The sequence below is a fragment of the Symphalangus syndactylus genome, chromosome 18, assembly GCF_028878055.3.
Source record: "Symphalangus syndactylus isolate Jambi chromosome 18, NHGRI_mSymSyn1-v2.1_pri, whole genome shotgun sequence".
Classification (NCBI taxonomy): Eukaryota; Metazoa; Chordata; class Mammalia; order Primates; family Hylobatidae; genus Symphalangus; species Symphalangus syndactylus.
Genome location: NC_072440.2, coordinates 57,200,215 through 57,219,868, shown reverse-complemented (window position 1 = coordinate 57,219,868; position 19,654 = coordinate 57,200,215). Strand labels below are relative to the sequence as shown.

General features: G+C 46.8%; 1 protein-coding gene across 8 annotated transcripts in view; it reads right to left on the bottom strand.

The window, feature by feature from the left end:
• Window positions 1–19,654, bottom strand: part of HIRA (histone cell cycle regulator) — a 95,841-nt gene that overhangs the window by 44,248 nt on the left and 31,939 nt on the right. For 7 of the 8 annotated variants that reach the window (XR_008652583.2, XM_055253596.2, XM_055253594.2 and 4 more), the window contains 8 exons: window positions 16,871–16,966; window positions 15,669–15,829; window positions 13,193–13,360; window positions 10,958–11,071; window positions 7,330–7,400; window positions 6,586–6,691; window positions 4,409–4,624; window positions 2,489–2,574 (listed from right to left, as the gene is read on the bottom strand). Coding sequence is in view for 7 of the 8 variants with exons in the window: in XM_055253596.2 (XP_055109571.1) it covers window positions 2,489–2,574; window positions 4,409–4,624; window positions 6,586–6,691; window positions 7,330–7,400; window positions 10,958–11,071; window positions 13,193–13,360; window positions 15,669–15,829; window positions 16,871–16,966 (1,018 nt within the window). In the remaining variant the exon portion in view is untranslated. Of the gene's footprint in view, window positions 1–2,488; window positions 2,575–4,408; window positions 4,625–6,585; window positions 6,692–7,329; window positions 7,401–10,957; window positions 11,072–13,192; window positions 13,361–15,668; window positions 15,830–16,870; window positions 16,967–17,959; window positions 18,073–19,654 lie in introns of those variants that run through there. The other variant, XM_055253599.2, reaches the window with a different exon arrangement.

The following is a 19,654-nucleotide window of genomic DNA, read 5'->3' as shown; positions in this document are numbered from 1 at the left end:
ATTTTTTCTTCATTAAGATATGCATCTCTGGTTGCATCCTAGTTATTTTATTTGTGAATATGACTTATTTCTTTATGTGCTCTCAGGGTAGTTGGTGCTACCTGACTTCATGTTGATTGTATCCAGCCACCTGACTGTCTTCTTTCATTGCCTATGGCAGCTTTTCCAGTTGATTCTCTTATAAACCATATCATCCTTACATAATTATCCTTTCCAATTTGTTCTTTCCTTTGACTAACTACATGGGCTAGGATCTATAGAACAATATTAAATTATAGTTGCAAGAGGAGGCATTTGTTTAGTTTTTGAACTTAATTTTAAATAAGATAATTTATCAAGTTAAGGAAGCATCCACCTATTCCCATTTAACTGAGTTTTAAAACAACGTTGAATTTTACCAAAATGCCTCTTAAGCATCGATGAAAGAGATCATACAATTTTTTTTCTTTTGATCTACTGATACATAGAATTAAATAGTTACCTAAAATTTGAACTTCCTTACTTTCCCAAAACAAACCTCACTTGGTCATGGTATATTAGCCTTTTAACAAGCAGTAAGGTTCTGTTTGTTACTATTTTACTTAGGATTTTGCATTGACATTTAGAAATGAGAATGATCTTGAATTTATTATGTTTTATCCTTGTAAGATTTTGATATATTATGTTCATTTCAAAATAAAAATTTGCACATTTCTTCTCCATGCACTAGAATATTTAAAATGGTATTAACAGTTACCTGAGTTACTTGTTCCTTGAAAGTTTCTGAAGTTTCCCTGTGAAGCCATCTTAGTCTGGTGGGGTTAACTCCATCCTCTATTTCTTCCACAATAATTTTTCACTTTTATTAATTTTATTTTCTTCAAAAACCATCCACTTTCTGTGCAAATTTATTTGCACAGAGTTCAGCAAAGAAGTCTCTCATCTTTTTGATTTGTCTATTATTTCTCACTTATATCTACTTTGTATATTTATGCTTTTTCTTTTCTTTCTTGATTAGCTAAGCTAATAAGGACCTATTCTGTTGCTACTTGTTAGAACGTGGGAATCAGGAGGGCAAAAAGCTTTTAATACCAAAGGGATCAGGTCCTGGTGCCAGAAATATGCATCCTATGTCAGAAAGTTGGCCCCAGACCAGCTAGGAAGCCACCTACACCTTCTCACCAGGTAAGGCCTGGAAGGATCCACAGAACAAAGTGCCACCATCACCACCACCACCTCCGCATCCCACAGGCCCAGTATGTTCAGAGCTCAGCCACACACTGGGTCTCACTTGGTCTTAGTAAAAGGTAGGTAGGGGCATTACCCCCTACAGGGTCACAATAGGAAAAAGACTTAGTCAAAAGAAAATGAGTGCTCTGCAGGGAGCCAGCAGACCTGGTTCTCGCTCTACTCGCGGGGACCTCAGAGCCTGCACATCTAACATGAGGAGACTGGATCTGTACACTGTACGAGTGAAAGTTTCTTCAGACACCAAGGAAGATTTGGAATAGCTCGTGGATGGACAACTGCAAAACGCAGAGGCCTAAAGTGTGTGGTCTCCATTAAGGGCTTACAAATGCCCTGAGCAGACAGACGGAATGAGAATAAAACCTAGAGTGAACTGCCTTGACAGTGGGGGTCTATTTCTTTCACACAGTGCTTTATCATTTTTCTTTTTTTGAATCAACACACATCATTTTGGGAAGAGTAACCAATTCAAAAACAATCCTCACTATATACACTGGGACAACAGCAAGTGGTGAATGAGTCTCTTCCTTCTTCTCTATCCCCCACAGGGAAATATGTTTGGGAGCCCTACCCTCTGCCCAGTAATTCCACTTCTAGAAGTTATCCTGAGAGAACAACCACAGGTGAGCTCAAAGACTTATTTATAATCACAAGAAACTGGACACAAATACAAGTCCACAGTGAGCTGGCTAAGCAAATCCTAGGACGGGAATCTGGATAATCAGATAGCAAACACCTCAGAGGACTAGTTATTAAAATGGATGAATGGGCATGAAACAGTAATGAGTGGGGAAAAAAAGACTGGAAATACAGATATCAAAACGTTAACAGTGACCGTATCTGATTATGGATGATGCTTTTTTCTTCTTTGGGCTTTTACTATTTTCTAAATTTAACCACGTGTAAATATACCTTTCATAATCATAAAAATAACTTTATGAAAGAAAAAAAAGAAAAAAAAATCAGCCTGACTGACTGCTTTCCCTGTGCGTCCTCTGGTGCCCTGGCAACAGTGAAGTGCAGCAGATGTGCTGGCCGCCTTAGCACTCCCACCCCTCACATGATTCAGGTGTGCACAAGGGCTCCAGGAGGAGTATGGGCTTTGAGACTGCGGGAAGCTGAGCTCGACTTCCTTGCTTCCACGTTCTACCAGTCAGGTTGTGAAGGGCCTGTGAAGATCCTCACTGTGAAAGTGTTAACCGCTGAAAGAGGACAGGAAGATCTCGCCAGGTAAGATCATGAAAGGGGAATGAACCAGTACCCAGTGTCCAGCTGTGCTATGCAGAGAGGCGTGATTCTTCTCCGGCCATCTGCCGTCCGAGTCTCAACTTGTTTCTTCAAAAGATTCTGGCAAAGCAGAGTTACATAAATGAATGCAAAAGTTTCGGCCAACTATTTCCAAATATTAAAAAATAAAGTCTCTTTTTTTCCTGGTGATAAGAACACTAAGCATAACCCTCTTAGCAAAGTTTTAAGTATGCAATATCATAGTGTGAACTGTAGGCACTATGCTGTAGGGGAGATCTCTAGGACTTATTCATCTTCTATAACTTAAGCCTTATACCCTTTGGCTAATAACTCCCGTTTTCCTCTGACCCCAGTATTCACCATTCTATTCTCTGTCTCTGTGAGTTTGACTATTTTAGATTCCTCATACAAGAGGTATCATGCAGGCCAGGCACGGTGGCTCACACCTGTAATCCCAGCACTTTGGGGGGGCCGAGGTGGACAGATCACGAGGTCAGGAGATCGAGACCATCCTGGCCAACATGGTGAAACCCCGTCTCTACTAAAAATACAAAAATTAGCTGAGCATGGTGGTGTGTGCCTGTAATCCCAGCTACTCAGGAGGCTGAGACTGAGGCAGGAGAATCGCTTGAACCAGGGAGGTGGAGATTGCAGTGAGCCAAGATTGCGCCACTGCACTCCAGCCTGGTGACAGAGCGAGACTCCATCTCAAAAAAAAAAAAAAAAAAAAAAAAAAAAAAGAGATATCATGCGGTATTTGTCCTTCTGTGTCTGGCTTATCATTAATTTGTACACATTAAGTATGTATAACTTTTTATATGTCAATTATACCTCAACACAGTAGGTTTAAAAATAATAAGGCTTCTAAGGAAATGTATTCTAAATTGCCCTTCTGGTACAACTAAATAAGATACCCAAGCAAAGAACAAGCAGTGGGTGCATGCCACGCTGGCTGCCCTGCACAACAGCCATGGGACCAATGAAAGGGCTAAAGGACTGAGCTCTGTACCTGTGAACCACACATCTGTCACTGAGCTAGGGATTTTCTTTCTTTCTTTCTTTCTTTTTTTTTTTTTTTTTTTTGAGACAGAATCTCACTCTTTCTCCCAGGCTGGAGTGCAGTGGCACAGTCTCGGCACACTGCAATCTCCGCTTCCCGGGTTTAAGCAAATCTCCTGCTCAGCCTCCCATGTAGCTGGGATTACAGGCGTGCACCACCATACCTGGCTAATTTTTTTTTTGTTTTAAGTAGAGACAGGGTTTCACCATGTTGGCCAGGCTGGTCGGAACTCCTGACCTCAAGTGATCCGCCTGCCTCAGCCTTCCAAAGTGCTGGGATTACAGGTGTGAGCCACTGCGCCTGGCCTGAGGTAGAGATTTTCAAACTGACTTTCAAAATAGAATCCTTCCTTCCACAGAAAGCTTGTAACTAGGGGTTTTCTCTCATACTTTATATCTGAATTGCCTAGAGGAGGTTTGTCAGCCTACATAGGCTCCTGGAGATGGTTTATACTACCCAGGCAATAACGTTCCCTACCCTTTTCCCGCCCCATTTCCAACCCCTTCTCATCAAACATGGCTTCCAGATGAAGAAGGGGAGCCCACAGAAGTCTCCTAAGGGCAGAGCCTGAAATCCACTGTTGTTAGCATCTAGGATTTCCTAGAAAGGCCAGCAGGATAAAGTTCGTTAGTTCTTACAAGAGATGACCTCCTCTGGGCTCCTGGGGATAAGGAGGCCTTTGATAAAGAGGATCCAGGACCCATTACTGCATCATGCAGCAGTGGACAAGGGGCCAACAGGCCCGAGGCTGGCTAACCCACAGATCCCGTGCCACACTAAACAAACCCCTTCCTTCCCACCATCGGTGTCTGCCCCTCACCCTGTCCCTGGGCATATGTCCATGTCTTTAGCACCACCAGGCAGGGCTCTCACCTTCCTGATATCTTCAAGACTCTCCCCGTTGACGACGCCTGCGACTGAGGCGGCTGAGCCCATCTCCCTGGTCGGGGCACTCTTCTGGTCCAGCTGCTGCTGCTGCTGCCTCCGCTGGTACTTGAGCATCTCAGGGTTCTCAATGACGGCTGTGGAGAGCTGGGCCTCGGTCATGATGGCTAGGCTCTTGCCATAGGTGGACTGGTGAATGTGGCTCTGGGGAAGCAAGGAGAGGCATGACATGCCAGCGTGAGTGCCAGTGTGGCCAGTGCTGCCCACCAGCAGGCAAACTACAGCAGGGCTCTCCTGGCTCTGAGCGGAGAAGGGACCCAAGGCCAACTCCCCATCGCCTCCCACCCTATTCTGCCTGTCCCTCATTCGACAGCTCTGTTGATGTCTCATGCCCACCCTTGATGTTTATGGCCTCCCTTGTATCTGTAGCTGGGATGACAGTAAATGAGACAGCCAACAAGACAACACCTGCCCCACAGTCTGGTGCAGAACAAACGACAACCTACAGTGATTCAGTGGAAAGGAAGATACTCAAGGGGCTAACTTAAGGCTCTTAAATCACTCCTAGGACCCAAATGATTTTGGGAATCAGATCCTAGAACAAAAGTCTACTTTCACAGCTCATCTGCAGCCATCAGCCCTGTGGTTGGAAGTCCCCATTGGCCTGCTTAGTGTCTCTAAAAGTATGGGAAGGCCTGGCACAGCAGAGCTGGGGAGCCTCCTTTACTCCCACCCCTCCTAGTATGTCATCATACTCCCCTCCTCCCAGGCCCTCGTAGTCTTGTGCCCTAACAAGCTAGACAGGAGCCTCATGAGAGCAGAGATGGTGTCCCCAGCACACTGTAGTGACTGCTGTATGTGAAAGTGCATGAGGAACAGACTTCCATGGGATGTGCAAATGTCCAATGTGGGATTCTGCTCAAGAACAAGGACTGTGGTTAACAGGACATCTGCTTTACACCAGAGCACAGGTTGAGAGGCAGCGCTCCAAGAGAGGTGCCTTGGGACTCGCTCCTGCAGGGCTTGAATGTGGCCAGGAACCTCCTTTTCTTGCCATGTTGGCTCCTGCCCTTCTCTCCTGAGTCTATCCCGTTATCTCGAAGAATTCAGTGTTTGGTTTCCCTAGTGTTCCTCCAACATGGAGTCCCAGCCTGTGACGTCGGAAATGGTAAGCAGATGGGTTATTAGGCTCCCAGAGTGACTCCAAGGGAGTGCATAGTGATCCCCAGGTACCTGATGACAGTGACAAGGTTAGAGGAGGACCTGAAGCCACTGAGATACTCATTCCTTCATGGAAAAATGATGAGGTGGCAGGCCCCATTCTAAATGCAGTCATTAAGGCAGACATCTCCCCCAAAGGGGCTCACATTTTAGTGGGGAGGTCACACTGTAGGTTAAGACGAAGCTTCCACCAGCAAATAAGGTCATGGGGAGAGCTGCCAGCCTGCTCTGGGCTTTTACAGAGCTCCCTTCAGACACATACACACATCCCACCAAGTGGGGGCAGGTTTCTAAGCCTATGGTAGGTGAAGCAGGGCTTTTCTCAAAGCCTGGCAGAAGGGCACAGAGACCCCATCACCCTGGCAGAGCACAGAGGGGAGGCAGCCTGGCCCAGAGGCAGCAGGCCTGGTTCACTCTTCTGACCTAAGGGTCACATAGAGTCTGGGCAGAGCCACGCTATTTTCTGAGGCTTAGTTTCCATATGGAAGTGGATGAGCCTTGCCTTGAAGGGTTTTGTGCAATTTAAATGAAATTGTATGTGCAAAACACATTCCCAGAGCCTGGCCGACAATACATTCTAAGAAATGACCAATATTACTACCATGAAGGGGAAAGTGACATGAGCAGGGGCCCCTGAGGAGTCACTTCAGCTCTTTCCCAGGGCAAAAAACTCCCAGTGGATGGCCTATTATCAGCTCAAAAAGAGATGCCTAAAATAGTTCTACTCTTAACTCCAGGACTTATTTCTGAAATGGGGACTCGTTTTTTAATTAATCTGTTTCGTAAAGAAGGATTACAAGATATAAAAGACCAATACCCCATTACATGTTAAGAAATGACTTGTCTGTGTATCCTACAAGAAGAGGGTGTAGTCAAAGGGATCTCTCAGAGCTACTGTGGCTATGGCCACAGAGCACCCAGCAGCACAAGGGCCGTCAGCCTACCTTCTCCTCCTCACTCAGGGGATCGCCAAGCTCATCCTGGGAGAAGTCGAGGAATGCCACAGATCCGTCCATAGAGCACACCAAGATGCCCAGCCCATTCAGAGTCCTGAAAGACATGGCCATCAGCAGCCTGGTAGCAAGAGCCCCAGGCAGACATACATGCCACAGCAGCTGGCCTGTGAGGATGGTGGGTAGTGTTCTAGGGAGATGCTGGAAACTCCTGGTTCCCTTCTGTGGCCTGAGGGGGGCGGGCGACAATTGTGTCCCAAAGAGCCCTGGTGTTCTTTAGCTCTAAGCAGGTGTACAAAGTATCCTTTACCATATGTTCTGTAAGAATTTCCAATTTTACTTACTTCTGAAACTATTAAAATAAAAAAAAAACTTGACAAAGTATACATATAACTCAGGTCACTGAGAAGCAGAAAGTGTGCTGCTGACTTTGGTTCATGCAATGACGAAGTAAAGTGGAACCTACTAGGATCACGTCATTCTCCTCGTCTTAAGACAAATCCCGAAAAGACATTTTCCAGTAGCAAATCCTACACAGGCAGGACATTCTCGCAGCAGCAGGTACACCGCTGCCAGTTCCCAAATCGCGTGCAAACAGCACTCTTTGTCTGTGCTACTATGACACCTGGGGAGGGGCCACTGGCCACCTGACCCTAGTCACATCCAAGAGGCTTCATGTTCCAATGTGTGGCTTCTCCTTTCTTAACCTATTCCTGTAAGTAGAATCCACCTTACCAGGAAATATCCATGATGGATTTGTCAAACAGTTCATGGATGACCACCAGCGGCCGTTTTAGACATGTGAGCTGGAAGGAAAGACACAGTCAAGGTTAATGAAATTACTGAAATCCCCTTATGTATTCAGCTGTTAACATAACCAACCTAGAAGCCTGGGTCAAAGTGGCTGCTGATATTTAAGGCATCTTCAACTCTATTCAAACTGCAGCTGCAGAGATCTCAAACTGTGGGAACCAAAGCCTACCAAAAATGTGCATGCTACCTAGAGTGGACCCTGCCTCCAGGGCTTGCTGTGGTCTGACAGAGGAAATAGTTTTATACACAGATAACTAGCAACGGAGAAGGCAGAGTGGGAGTGAGTTTCTGAAGGGCTATGGTCGGAGCAGAGGGACAGCCCCAGGGTGGACCTCTGAGAGGGTCTATGGAGCAGGAGACATGATGCCAAATCCTAGACAGGGGATGAGGCACCCTGAGAGAGAACATAACACATCTTCCCTGGGCCCAAGGGACTCTGGTACACATTTATCCAAGGCTCATTCTACACTATGTGTAGGTAGTACAGAAATACACACCTGGGCCCTTAATCTAGGCCCAGTTACAGACTATTATTACTTTGATGAATTATTTTCTTCTATTTTGTGCAAATATTTTATTCTTCAAAGTAAGAATTTATTTTATTCTTCAAATTTACTTTATTCTTCATAGTTGTGTCTGCTTTTTCATTTAACACACAATAAGTATGTCATTAAATATCCCGGAAAAGTCTCTTTTGGATGACTGCATAGCATGCACTGTGCATATTCTCTATCGAGTCATTTAATTGCTGGCATACACGCTGACTCCACGTTCCCACAACTATGGTAGGCTCTTCCTCTTGTGCGCAAGTGCCTGGCTACCCTGCTGGCTGGCCCTGAACTGCAGGATGATGGGCTGGGAAGAAACACACTTCCTCACGGGATGGTGGACTCCCATAGGTGCTGCTGCAGCTTCTGGGAGGCTGTGGGGCTGAGCGTCCCGATGCAGCCCGAGACTGCTGTGTGGTGAAGGAGAAGCTGTGTCTACTCTAGTGGTGGAGAGGGGGCTGAAGTCTGAACTATCTGGAACCCACATTAAGAATCTTGCCTCCACCCTAATTCCACTTCTAGAAAAAGCTGCCTTGTCCCTCCTCTCATAAATGTGCCTACAGACCCCTCAGAAATCTACAGGCTGTGTGACTGCCTAACCTGAGCATTCTAAGAAATATGGGCATCATAGTCAGTGATGCTTTGGTTGCGGCACCACAAACAGGGCCTCTGGCTGGGAGGAAACAGGAAAGGTCCCCTGAATGGCAATCTGTGGTACTGTGGTTCAGGTTCCAGAATGGTTGTTAAGTGAATACTTGGCCTAAAAAAAAAAAAAAATTCTCAATGCACACAGTAATATACTTCTCTAAAACTAATAAACGCAGCCAGAGGATAACCTTCAAACCCAGAACTTCAAACTTACTCTGCTTATAGGGACACTTTTTTACAAAATGAAAAAAAAAATTAATGTGTGTGCACTTTGCTTTATCAAACTTTAAATATATTGGCACCTTGATGCTCAGCACCAAGACTGCTCCCTGCACTGCATGTGGAGGTGTCTCTCACCACACAGTCAGGTCACAGCACACCAGCCCCTGGCAGTGAGAAACTTAACCCTTCAGGAGCCCTCACTTAGAAACCACAACAGTTCTTACCCCTGGGTTCTCACTTGCCAACTACCATTGAGTATATCTGCTGAGAACCTGCTCTGTAGAGGGCACTGAGTTAGGAAGGTGAGGGGAACAATGAAACTGAAGACACATCGGGCTGGGTGTGGTGGCTCACACCTGTAATCCCAGCACTTTGGGAGGCCGAGGCGGGCGGATCACCTGAGGTCAGGAGTTTGTGACCAGCCTGGACAATATGGTGAAACCCCATCTTTACTAAAATTACAAAAAAATTAACCGGGTGTGGTGGCCTGTAATCCCAGCTATTCAGGAGGCTGAGGCAGGAGAATCTCGCTTGAACCCGGGAGCTGGAGATTGCAGTGACCCAAGAAGCCAAGATTGCGCCACTGCACTCCAGCCTGCTGGGCAATAGAGGGAGACTCTGTCTCAAAAAAATAAATAAATAAAAAAAATAAAAAGAAGCTGAAGACATCGCCTCCTCTCAGGGGATCCAGCGAGTGAGGAATACCAGGCTCACAACCTTACCCATCACAGCATCACCCAGGGGTGAAATGGACTAATTAATGGAGGTATCAGCTTTCTGTGTGTCTTTTTCTGTGGACATAAGCACTTACCTGTCTTGGTTATATGCCTAGGAGTGGAAGTGCTCTAGGTCATATGCTTAGCTGTGGTAGAAACTGCCAAACAGTTTTCCCAAGTGCTCATGCCAGCGTAAACACCTGTCAGCAACACCTGTCAGCAATGTATCAGTTCCAGCTTATCATGTCCTTGCTGACACTTGGTACTATCTTTTTGTTTTTTTAATTTTAGAACTCTACTCATAGGTATGTACTCACAAATAAATGAAAACGTATGTCCACATAAAGACTTATACAAGAATATTCATATCAGCTTTAGTCATAATATCTCAAAACCAGAACAATCTTAATGTCCATCAACAGGAGACTATAAACAAATTGCGGTGTATTCATACAGTGGAACGCTACACCGAAATTATAAGGAATAAAATACTGTTAAGTGCAGCAACATACACGAATCTCAAAAACACTGTGCCAAGCAAAAGAAATGAAGACACAAAGAAGCAAGTACCACACAATCGCATTTATATGAAGTTCAAGGGCAGGCAAAACTCATCAGTGTTAACAGAGGCCATTAGAGTGGTTGCTTTGGTGGTAAGGGGGTCTTGACTGGGGAGGGACAAAGGGACAAAAAGGAGTGCTCTAGGCAGTGATGACACTGGTGTGTAAACATGTATGACAACTCACCAAGTTGTACTTTTCATGTGAATACACTTTATATAAAGATTTTTCTTTTCTTTTTTTTTTTTTTTTGAGACGGAGTCTTGCTCTGTTGCCCAGGCTGGAGTGCAGTGGTGCGGTCTCAGCTCACTGCAAGCTCTGCCTCCCAGGTTCACGCCATTCTCCCGCCTCAGCCTCCCGAGTAGCTGGGACTACAGGCGCCCACCACCACGCCCGGCTAATTTTTTGTATTTTTAGTAGAGACGGGGTTTCACTGTGTTAGCCAGGATGGTCTCGATCTCCTGCCCTCATGATCTGCCCAACTCAGCCTCCCAAAGTGCTGGGATTACAGGCGTGAGCCACCGCGCCCGGCCATATAAAGATTTTTCTAATAGGAAGCAAGCCCAACATGCTGCTCATGGCATTGACCACTGAGGGTGCTGTCTGAGTCTGGACAGAAGAGTTGGTCTAGCTGGGGGTCAAGGTGGCCTCTTCTGGCTGGGCACAGACCCAGTCTTCAGTACTTCCTTCTGAGAGAGCAGGAGAGCCTGTGAGCTTCCAAGAAGGGGCTGACCCCAGGTGCAGAGTAGAAGTACACTCTTAGCATCACCCAAAGCAGGTCTCTCTTTCCTCCACTCGCTACTTTACCAACCTACACCTCCCGTCCTGCAACAAAAGCTCAGGATAGCAGGCTCACCCAGACAGAAAGCGAGCGGTCCTTGCTGCCAACAGCACAGCAGCAGTACGGGCAGCTGGGCTTTGCAGAACTCCCATTCTTCTGCTTCTTTTTGAAGATTTTTGGGTTGAATTTCTAAAGCCAAATAACAAATGTTAAAAATAATTAATCAAGCATCAGGCATGTCCCCTGTGCCCAAGTCCCAGCCCACTGAAGGGAGTCTCCCACAGACATTCTCTGAGCCCAGGCACTGAGCATGCATTTCATCTTCCTGACCACCTATGGGGCATCTGGCTGATGATGGAAAGGAAGCTTAGGGGGAAGTCAAAAAGTATGTGCGGAGGCACCAAATGAGTAAGCTGGGGAAGTGTAGATTTGAAACTAGAGCTACCAAACTCCATTTCTGGAGCATGCCAAGTAGAGGGGATGGGTAGCTACTGAAACTAGCCTTCTCAATTCCCTCTGGCCTGGCAGGGCCAGCCCTAGGACCTGTGGAAAAGCTGAGCCTGCAAGGGGACTTCAGAAACAAAGACCTACTCACTCCCTATCTCCTAAGGGAGGCCAAGGGGATGGGCAGGAGGGGTGTGAATCTCTGAATTCCTTCTTGCCTCATTGCATTTGTTGTTCAGTCATAACCGTCTAGCAGAGATCTGCTCAGAGAGTCATTTGTGATCTCCCTGGGCCAGTGACCATGGCAATATCACACAAAGGTGCTTGGTTGGCTGCTTAGTCCAGGGAGCTACCCCAAGAGTAACTTGTCTTTGTTTCTGGAAAGGATGAAAGCACTCACTGAGCTCCCAGACACCTTCCTGGATTTAAAGGGGGTGGGCGCTCTGGGAATCCTCAACCTAGGACAACTGAGGGCAGAGGAAGGAGGGTTCCTGAAAGCCTGGTATCAGGTAGCCTAGAGAGGTTTTAATTCCAGAGGGCAGGCAGGAATGGCCGGTGTGCACAGAGACTGGAGAAGATGGAACTCAGAGGCGTGTCCCCGGGCTTACTGTCTCTAACACCAATGAGGCTGCAGGGCCTTGGGAGCTCTGTGAGCCATAGGCAGGCGTCGTGATCTCCCAGAGCCGCTAATAAAGTGGTTGTGAGGACTGCATGGGAGAATCATGTAGAGCACTAACCATGAAGCACTGATTTCCAAAGACTTTAGCAACAAAGCTCTGGTTCAAACAAAACCCTGTATGGACTCCAAAACAAACAAATTTAATAAGTAATATTTTATTCATACAAAATTTGTGTTTTAAGATACAATATATGATACTTATTATCTTTTTTTTTTTTTTGAGACGGAGTCTTGCTCTGTCGCCCAGGCTGGAGTACGGTGGTGCAATCTCAGCTCACTGCAACCTCCGCCTCCCGGGTTCAAGTGATTCTCTTACCTCGGCCTCCTGAGTAGCTGGGATTATAGGCGCATGACACCATGCCCAGCTAATTTTTGTATTTTCAGTAGAGACAGGGTTTCATCATGTTGGTCAGGCTGGTCTCGAACTCCTGACCTCATGATCTGCCCATCTCAGCCTCTCAAAGTGCTGGGATTACAGGCATGAGCCACCGTGTCCGGCTGATACTTATTATCTATTTAAACACAGGCAAAAATGAGTCCATTTTCATCAGGGTCTTGGATGATCCTTCACTTTTATCAACCTTAGCCCACCAATCTGTTTATTTTATTTGGCTGCCCAGTGTTGAGAAAATCCTGGTTCTCACAGATTATTTGCAACTACTTAACAGCTTGCCTTGGGCTCTGTCAGGACACTATTTAATTAAAGTCATGGAGAAGCATAAGACAAGTGGCCAGACAACTCTCATGCCTAAGGACTGACAGCAGTTCATGCCTCTGAGCTCTTCACCTGCCACAGCAAGATCTGGCAGCAGCTCCCAACTCAGTGATCCATGGCACGGCCTTGCACCTGTGGTTGATGCTGCCAGGTGTGGGGACAGGCACAGTGCTTGGTGGGTACACCAGAATCGTACCTGTATTCACTGTAGCCAGGTGAGGGGGGCACTGTGCTTGGGCACCCCGAGCATACCTGAGTGTGTAAAAGGCTGATGTGGAGCTACGATGTTCCTAACCCAAGACTGATTTTGGTGATGTTCACCATGTAAAGTTTGCCGATAAATCAACCAAGTACATACTCTATTTTGTAAAATTAGCTTTTAAATATTTAAGTATAACTATTCAAAATAAACCAAGAATTAATATTTGCTGAATCTTAGACCCCATTTCCCTTCAGTTCCCTGGGCACTCACCACGACAGTCACAGCTTTCCGGTGCCCAACAAAGTCCATGTTGGTCTTCCATCCCTCCCGTTCGATGATCTGGGCAGTGGGGCCTGAGTTGTTCATGGCATGGGCAGACACCAGGTAATGCCCATCAGGTGACCAGCTGAGCCGCAACACATGGGTCGTTCCTCCACACTGAAAGAAGCATCTGCACTTGAAAGGAGCTCAAGGCCACCTTTGTGACCAAAACTCTGGCCTCAAGGATAAAGTTAAACTTCAATTTATAAATGTGTGATGGTGGAGCATGCACCCCAAGCTTCTGACTACACTGACAGCTTCTGTCTCACCAGATGGCCCAACCAAAAAGGGCTCTGTGAAATGAATTTGGAAATTGCAGCATCCTACACTCTCCCAGAGGAGCTAAACAAAGAAATATAGTATAGAAGTGTATGCCCTGAGGAGATCTGCAGGAAGGCTACCTGTTTGAACCATAGCCTCTGCATGGGCCAAATCTCTCTGGCCACTGATCCAATTCTTCTGTGTAGCACCTGTTAACCCACAGCATGGCATCTGCACAGCATCCTCAAGATATACTCTGGCAGAGAAAAAGCCCTTTTTAACCCAGGAGCCTGGCAGAAGCCTGTGTCTGTAATGTAGCTGATGACCATGAGGCACCACCTACTCTCGAGCCTGTTCCCTCACCCAAAGGGTGGTGAGGACACCTGCAAGGGAGAAGAGGTTTGTAATGTCCTTATAACCTGTAAAAGGAACAGTAGCAAGGCACTGTTCCCCCAATCTGGACTGGGGGCTGAGGCAGAGCATCCCTTCACATTATCCCTCCTGCAAAAAGAGATGACATGGGTCCAGAGATAGCACCTTGAAGCTCAAGGTGGGCCCAGGGCAGCTCTAAAGACTTAACGGTTAAGATCATGACCTCACAGCTCTAGAGCAGGACATGACAAACCAGGGCCTGAGTGTAGTGAAATCACCCACCTCAGCTCTCAGCCTAGGCCATAGATCCACCCCCTACCTGGAAGGATGGGCCCATCCAGTAGAGGCTGAAGAGTACTGCCACCTCCTGCTGGTACTCAAGACACTCCTAAAGCCATCCCTAGGAGTCCACCTCATGGGACCCCACTGCCTGGGAGTCAGAGCCCTGAGGAACTCCAGAAGGAGCAAAAGCTCCTTAGGGCAAGACTAAGCAAGGTAAAAACCAGTACTCATATACCTAGCCCAGGAGCTGGTGTTGTGTGGGAAGAACTGAACATATGACTATCACTTTACTTTTGCAGCCATCCTGACCAGCGGGCAAATGCGTGCTCTTCCTGCAAACCTTCCCTTATGTGTCCCTCGCTCTGTGAAGTCTTCCCTGATGCACTCACCTCTCCTGGGCTGTTTCTGCACTCTGGACAACTCCATCGTCATGCGACTAATGGGAATGCCTGTCTTTCCTATGGGGCTTTAAGCTTCAAGAGGAGAGACTCCATCTCAACCCACTTTTATTTCCCTGTGCCCAGTTATTGCCTTCTATACAGTAGACACTTAATAACACTTATCTGGCGATTAATAAATGTCTAATGAACAATGGTGATCTTGAGCTTTCATTCCATTTGAAATCAGAACTCAAATAAAGGAAGAGAGATTAAAATACCAGAGAAGCTACTGCAGTCTGATCTCCAAACATGTGCAAACTGTACTGCTAACTCCAGCCAGGAAAAAAGGCCCCTGAACTGCAGGGTGCATATCAACAAGCACAGCACAGTCGAGGATGGCACAAGAGTCTCCTCCATCCTGCCCTGGCCCCCAACAAGCTGCTCTGCGGGAGGCTCAGAGTAAACTCCACAGTATAAGAAGCAGTTTTATCCACGTCTGTGGGAGTGAGCTGGGTGACAGAATGATGTGGAGACGTCTCTAAGGTTCACTTCAACTTTAAACCTATAAATCCGGGCCAGGCGTGGTGACTCACGCTTGTCATCCCAGCACTTTGGGAAGCTGAGGCGGGTAGCTCACCTGATGTCAGGAGTTCGAGACCAGCCTGGCCAACATGGTGAAACCCCATCTCTATTAAAAATATAAAAATTAGCTGGGTGTGGTGGTGGGCACCTGTAATCCCAGCTACTCAGGTGGCTAAGGCAGGAGAATCGCTTGAACCCAGGAGGCGGAGGTTGCAGTGAGCCGAGATCGTGCCACTGCACTCTAGCCTGGGCATAAGAGCGAAACTCCGTCGCCAAAACAAAACAAAACAAAAAACAAAAAAACTATAAATCCCTTTCATTTCAAAGTTGGAAATTAAACAGCGTCTCAGAAATCAAGGATTTTGTATTATCTGACTCTTAGGGCCAGAGTCCCACCCCAGAGAGCCTTGGTGAATCCGCTCAGGCCCCCGGACTCTGTGCGTTCCCCAGGTGGCCTGGCCCATGGCCAGCTCCCTCTCTGTACACAGAAGTCAGGAAGGGTCTGGGGCAGCTGCTGGGTCTCAGCTCCCTGAGCTGTCCCCACTTACCTCATCAAAAGGCTTGGTGATGCTGGTCTCCAACTGCCAGTCCAGCGTCCTCCACACCTTTAGGCTGCGGTCATCAGCTTGAGAGGCTATGTATTTACCAACAGGGTCCCATGTCAACCCTTTGACCAAGCCAGAATGACCTCTCAGAGTAGCTAGAATTTCTGTGAAGAAGAAAGGAATGTGGAGAGGTGTCATCTGGGGGAAACGTGACCTACAATCCATGGGCCATGGGATGGATATGCAAGAGAGGGGACTCAGCAGTCTGCCCTGGCCAGCCCCCACACCAGGCAGAAGCAGAAGGGCCTCCTCATTTGATCTCCACCAAGGCAAAAGCCAATTGAAGAAATGACAGCATCAAGGAGGCAGGCACCAAGGGGCTAGTTCTGATCCAGGTCTTATCTGTATCTAGTGGCCCTGCCTATGGCTGCCCTTCCTGGGCTGTGACACCAGCACTTCTGACGTTAGCCTCCCTGGTAGCTCCCTGATAAGGAGGAGGCCTACCAGCTCAAAGGGCCTGACTGTGGCTGAGTCTTTTGTAAGTTATGGCTGAAGACAAAGGTGTGTACGACGGTACCCCATATAGATCTGTAATCCAAATGCTACTCCAGTCTCGAAAGCTGCCCTCTCCGTAGCCAGACTGAGTGTTTCCACACATGCTGGTGGCTTTCAAAGAGTTAAAATGACCTGGATCCAGGAGGAAAGCATACTTCAAATACAGAGCTGAAATATGAGAATTTTACTAGTTATAAACTGCAGCACTGTGCCAGGTTATGCCATCTGTTGTGACTTTAAACACAATGAATAAGAAAAATCAATCTTTTGCAAAACTGGGTTTGTGCTAGCCCATATCTGCTCAAGGGTTTCACAGAGGAGATGGTGACTGAGCTGAGCCCAGAGCCCAGTGGTGGGGGTGCACACAGCAGGTTTAGGAGCACCAGGGTCCCCAACAACAGCTGCCCATCCACTACCCTCCTGATCTGTGGCATGCCATGCTAGCACTCAGTTACTATTTTTCCTAAGCATGAATCTCTTTTTAAAGCTTAAACAAATGTAATTGATAAAGAAAAACTGACAAGACACATAAATCCTAGGCCACTGTGATACATCTGTTGCCACCAAGACTAAGGAGACAGCCCAATCCCTGCTCCAGAAACCGACAGGCAGTACTGCTCGCTGTTAACCAGTCAGAGGAGGCCCCAGACCTGGGAACTTTACAGCATTCCAGATGACGACAGTGTTATCCACGCTGCACGAGGCTAGCCAGGCATCATGGGGAGACCACGCTACATCCATCACATCTGAAAGAAGACAGAGGGTTCTGGTGAGATCTCTTACCTGGCGATGCCCTTGTCTATTAGCTTGGCCAGTGCCCCTGGGACCTGGGACCATCATAACCACTCTGGTATTTTTTAACCAACCTGAAAAAACTCCCCCACAAATTTTTCAATTGGTCATAAATTTAAAGCATCTAACCGACCCCAGTGCCTCACTCCTTTTACAGATGAAGCAACTGAGGGCATGGTTCAGAGCTTGGGCACCATATGGCACCACACCCATGCATGAGAGCCTGCTACTTCGTGGGTCTGTGGCCTGGAGCATGCTCCTCAGCCCTGCTGACTTGCTTTGCCAGTCATAACAGTGCCTTCCTCTGAGAGCCTTCTGAGCATGAGACACGGTGGGTAAAGCACATGGCAGAATGCCTGGCACAGTCAGAACTCCAGGGCTGCTGACAACTGAACACAAGTCATCTTGAGGCCCTTGTCTGGTTCATGGACTGGGTCTCATCTCCCAGACCCTGACAGGAGTACCCCTTTGCTACGGAGCCTCCAAACAGAATTAATCACATTCACTTCTTTGTGACTCCATTTTATCATTTGTCAAGTGCAGATTAAAAAACAAAATCTAGGCCAGGTGCAGGGACTCACGTCTGTAATCTCAGCATTTTGGGAGGCTGAGGTGGGCAGATCACTTGAGCCCAGAAGTACAATACCAGCCTAGGCAACATGGCAAAACCCCATCTCTACAACAAATTGGCTGGGCATGGTAGCACATGCCTGTATCCCCAGCTACACAGGAGGTTGAGGTGGGAGGATCACTTGAGCCCAGGGAGGTTAAGGCTGCAGTGAGCCATGATTGCACCACTGCACTCCAGGCTGGGCAACAGAGTAAGACCCTGTCTCAAAAAACAAACAAAAAAACCAATGAAACAAAAAACCCCAAAACCTATCCTCATAGGGTTACTGTAAGGATTAAATGTGATAAACTGCTGCAACACCATGCCAGGCACACACCAAGGCATCGATGAGGGTCCGCTGTGACGATGGTGCCAACCTTGCCTATCCTGCCATCAGGGGTGAAGGGCGCAGTCTTAGTTATTTCTCTAACCTCAGCGCCTGGTGCAGTGCTAGGTATACAGAAGAATGACTGGTGAGTTGAAGAAACAAACATAGCAGCAAGGTAATAGCTATCAAGTCCTTTCTTTGTACAAGAGGTTTAAGCAAAATATTCCAAATATCTATTGTATTTTTTCCAGTTTTAAAAAAATCTATAGTAACAGCTTAACAGGTTTTTTTTTTTTTTTTCAAATTGTTTTACACGCTGTGGTTCACATTTTGTATTCTAAATGCCTATGTGATCTTCACAGCTTCTTTCCTTTTTTGCCCTGCATTCTATGCGGTTGAGAGTATTCACTACTATTAATTGACCTAATTTAACACTGAAGATTAACTGGATTCGTTTTTTGGGCCCGTGTGTATGTGTCACTCTCCATACTCCAGATTATTTCTCTGAGACGCCTACCCCAGAGTGGGAATCCTGGGCAGAATATCTGAGCATCCTCATAGGTCTGGATTCTCATAAAACTGTAGACTGCTTTTCCAAGATCCCTGTGGTTTTACATTTCTACATGCAGACTGTTTGCTTCAAAACTCCCTTATTAGCATTGAGGATGATGACTTTTTCCCCTTCCGACTTATTTATTAAGTACAATTTTATATTTAAAATTTTTAGGCCGGGCGTGGTGGCTCACACTTGTAATCCCAGCACTTTAGGAGGCCGAGGCGGGTGGATCACGAGGTCAGGAGATTGAGACCACGGTGAAACCCCGTCTCTACTAAAAATACAAAAAAATTAGCCGGGCGTAGTGGCGGGTGCCTGTAGTCCCAGCTACTCGGAGAGGCTGAGGCAGGAGAATGGCGTGAACCCGGGAGGCAGAGCTTACAGTGAGCCGAGATTGCGCCACTGCACTCCAGCCTGGGTGACAGAATGAGACTCCGTCTCAAAAAAAAAAAAAAAAAAAAAAAAAATTTTAATTAGATTATTAGTGAAAGCGTTTGTCTCTTATCTAATGTCTTTTTGGACTGATTTGCTGACTTATTGTGACCATTTACTGGGAAGCGTTTTGGGCAGTGGGTCTTAACAACATAAATGCAGTGCCTACAAAAATGAAGAAAACAACAACTTTCTCTAGGAACTGAGAGTCCTGGAGGGGCAGACATGCAAACACCAGGACAGCAGGGGAGTGCCCACATCCTAAAACAGAGAATATGTGGTTAGGTGGGAGCCTAGAAAGGAGAAGGGATTTTCTTAGCAATCTCCACAGACAAATATAACACAGCTATTAACTGCAAATTTCACCTCTCTACTTTTTTATACTGTAGGAGTTTTATGGAGTAAAGTCTGTTATTCTCCTTTGTGATTTCTTCTATTGCCTTGTTTTTTTTTTTTTTTTTTTTTTGAGACGGAGTCTTGCTCTGTCACCCAGGCTGGAGTGCAGTGGCGCGATCTCGGCTCATTGCAAGCTCCGCCTCCCGGGTTCACGCCATTCTCCTGCCTCAGCCTCTCCGAGTAGCTGGGACTACAGGCGCCCGCCACCACGCCCGGCTAATTTTTTTGTATTTTTGGTAGAGACGGGGTTTCACCGTGGTCTCGATCTCCTGACCTCGTGATCCGCCCGCCTCGGCCTCCCAAAGTGCTGGGATTACAAG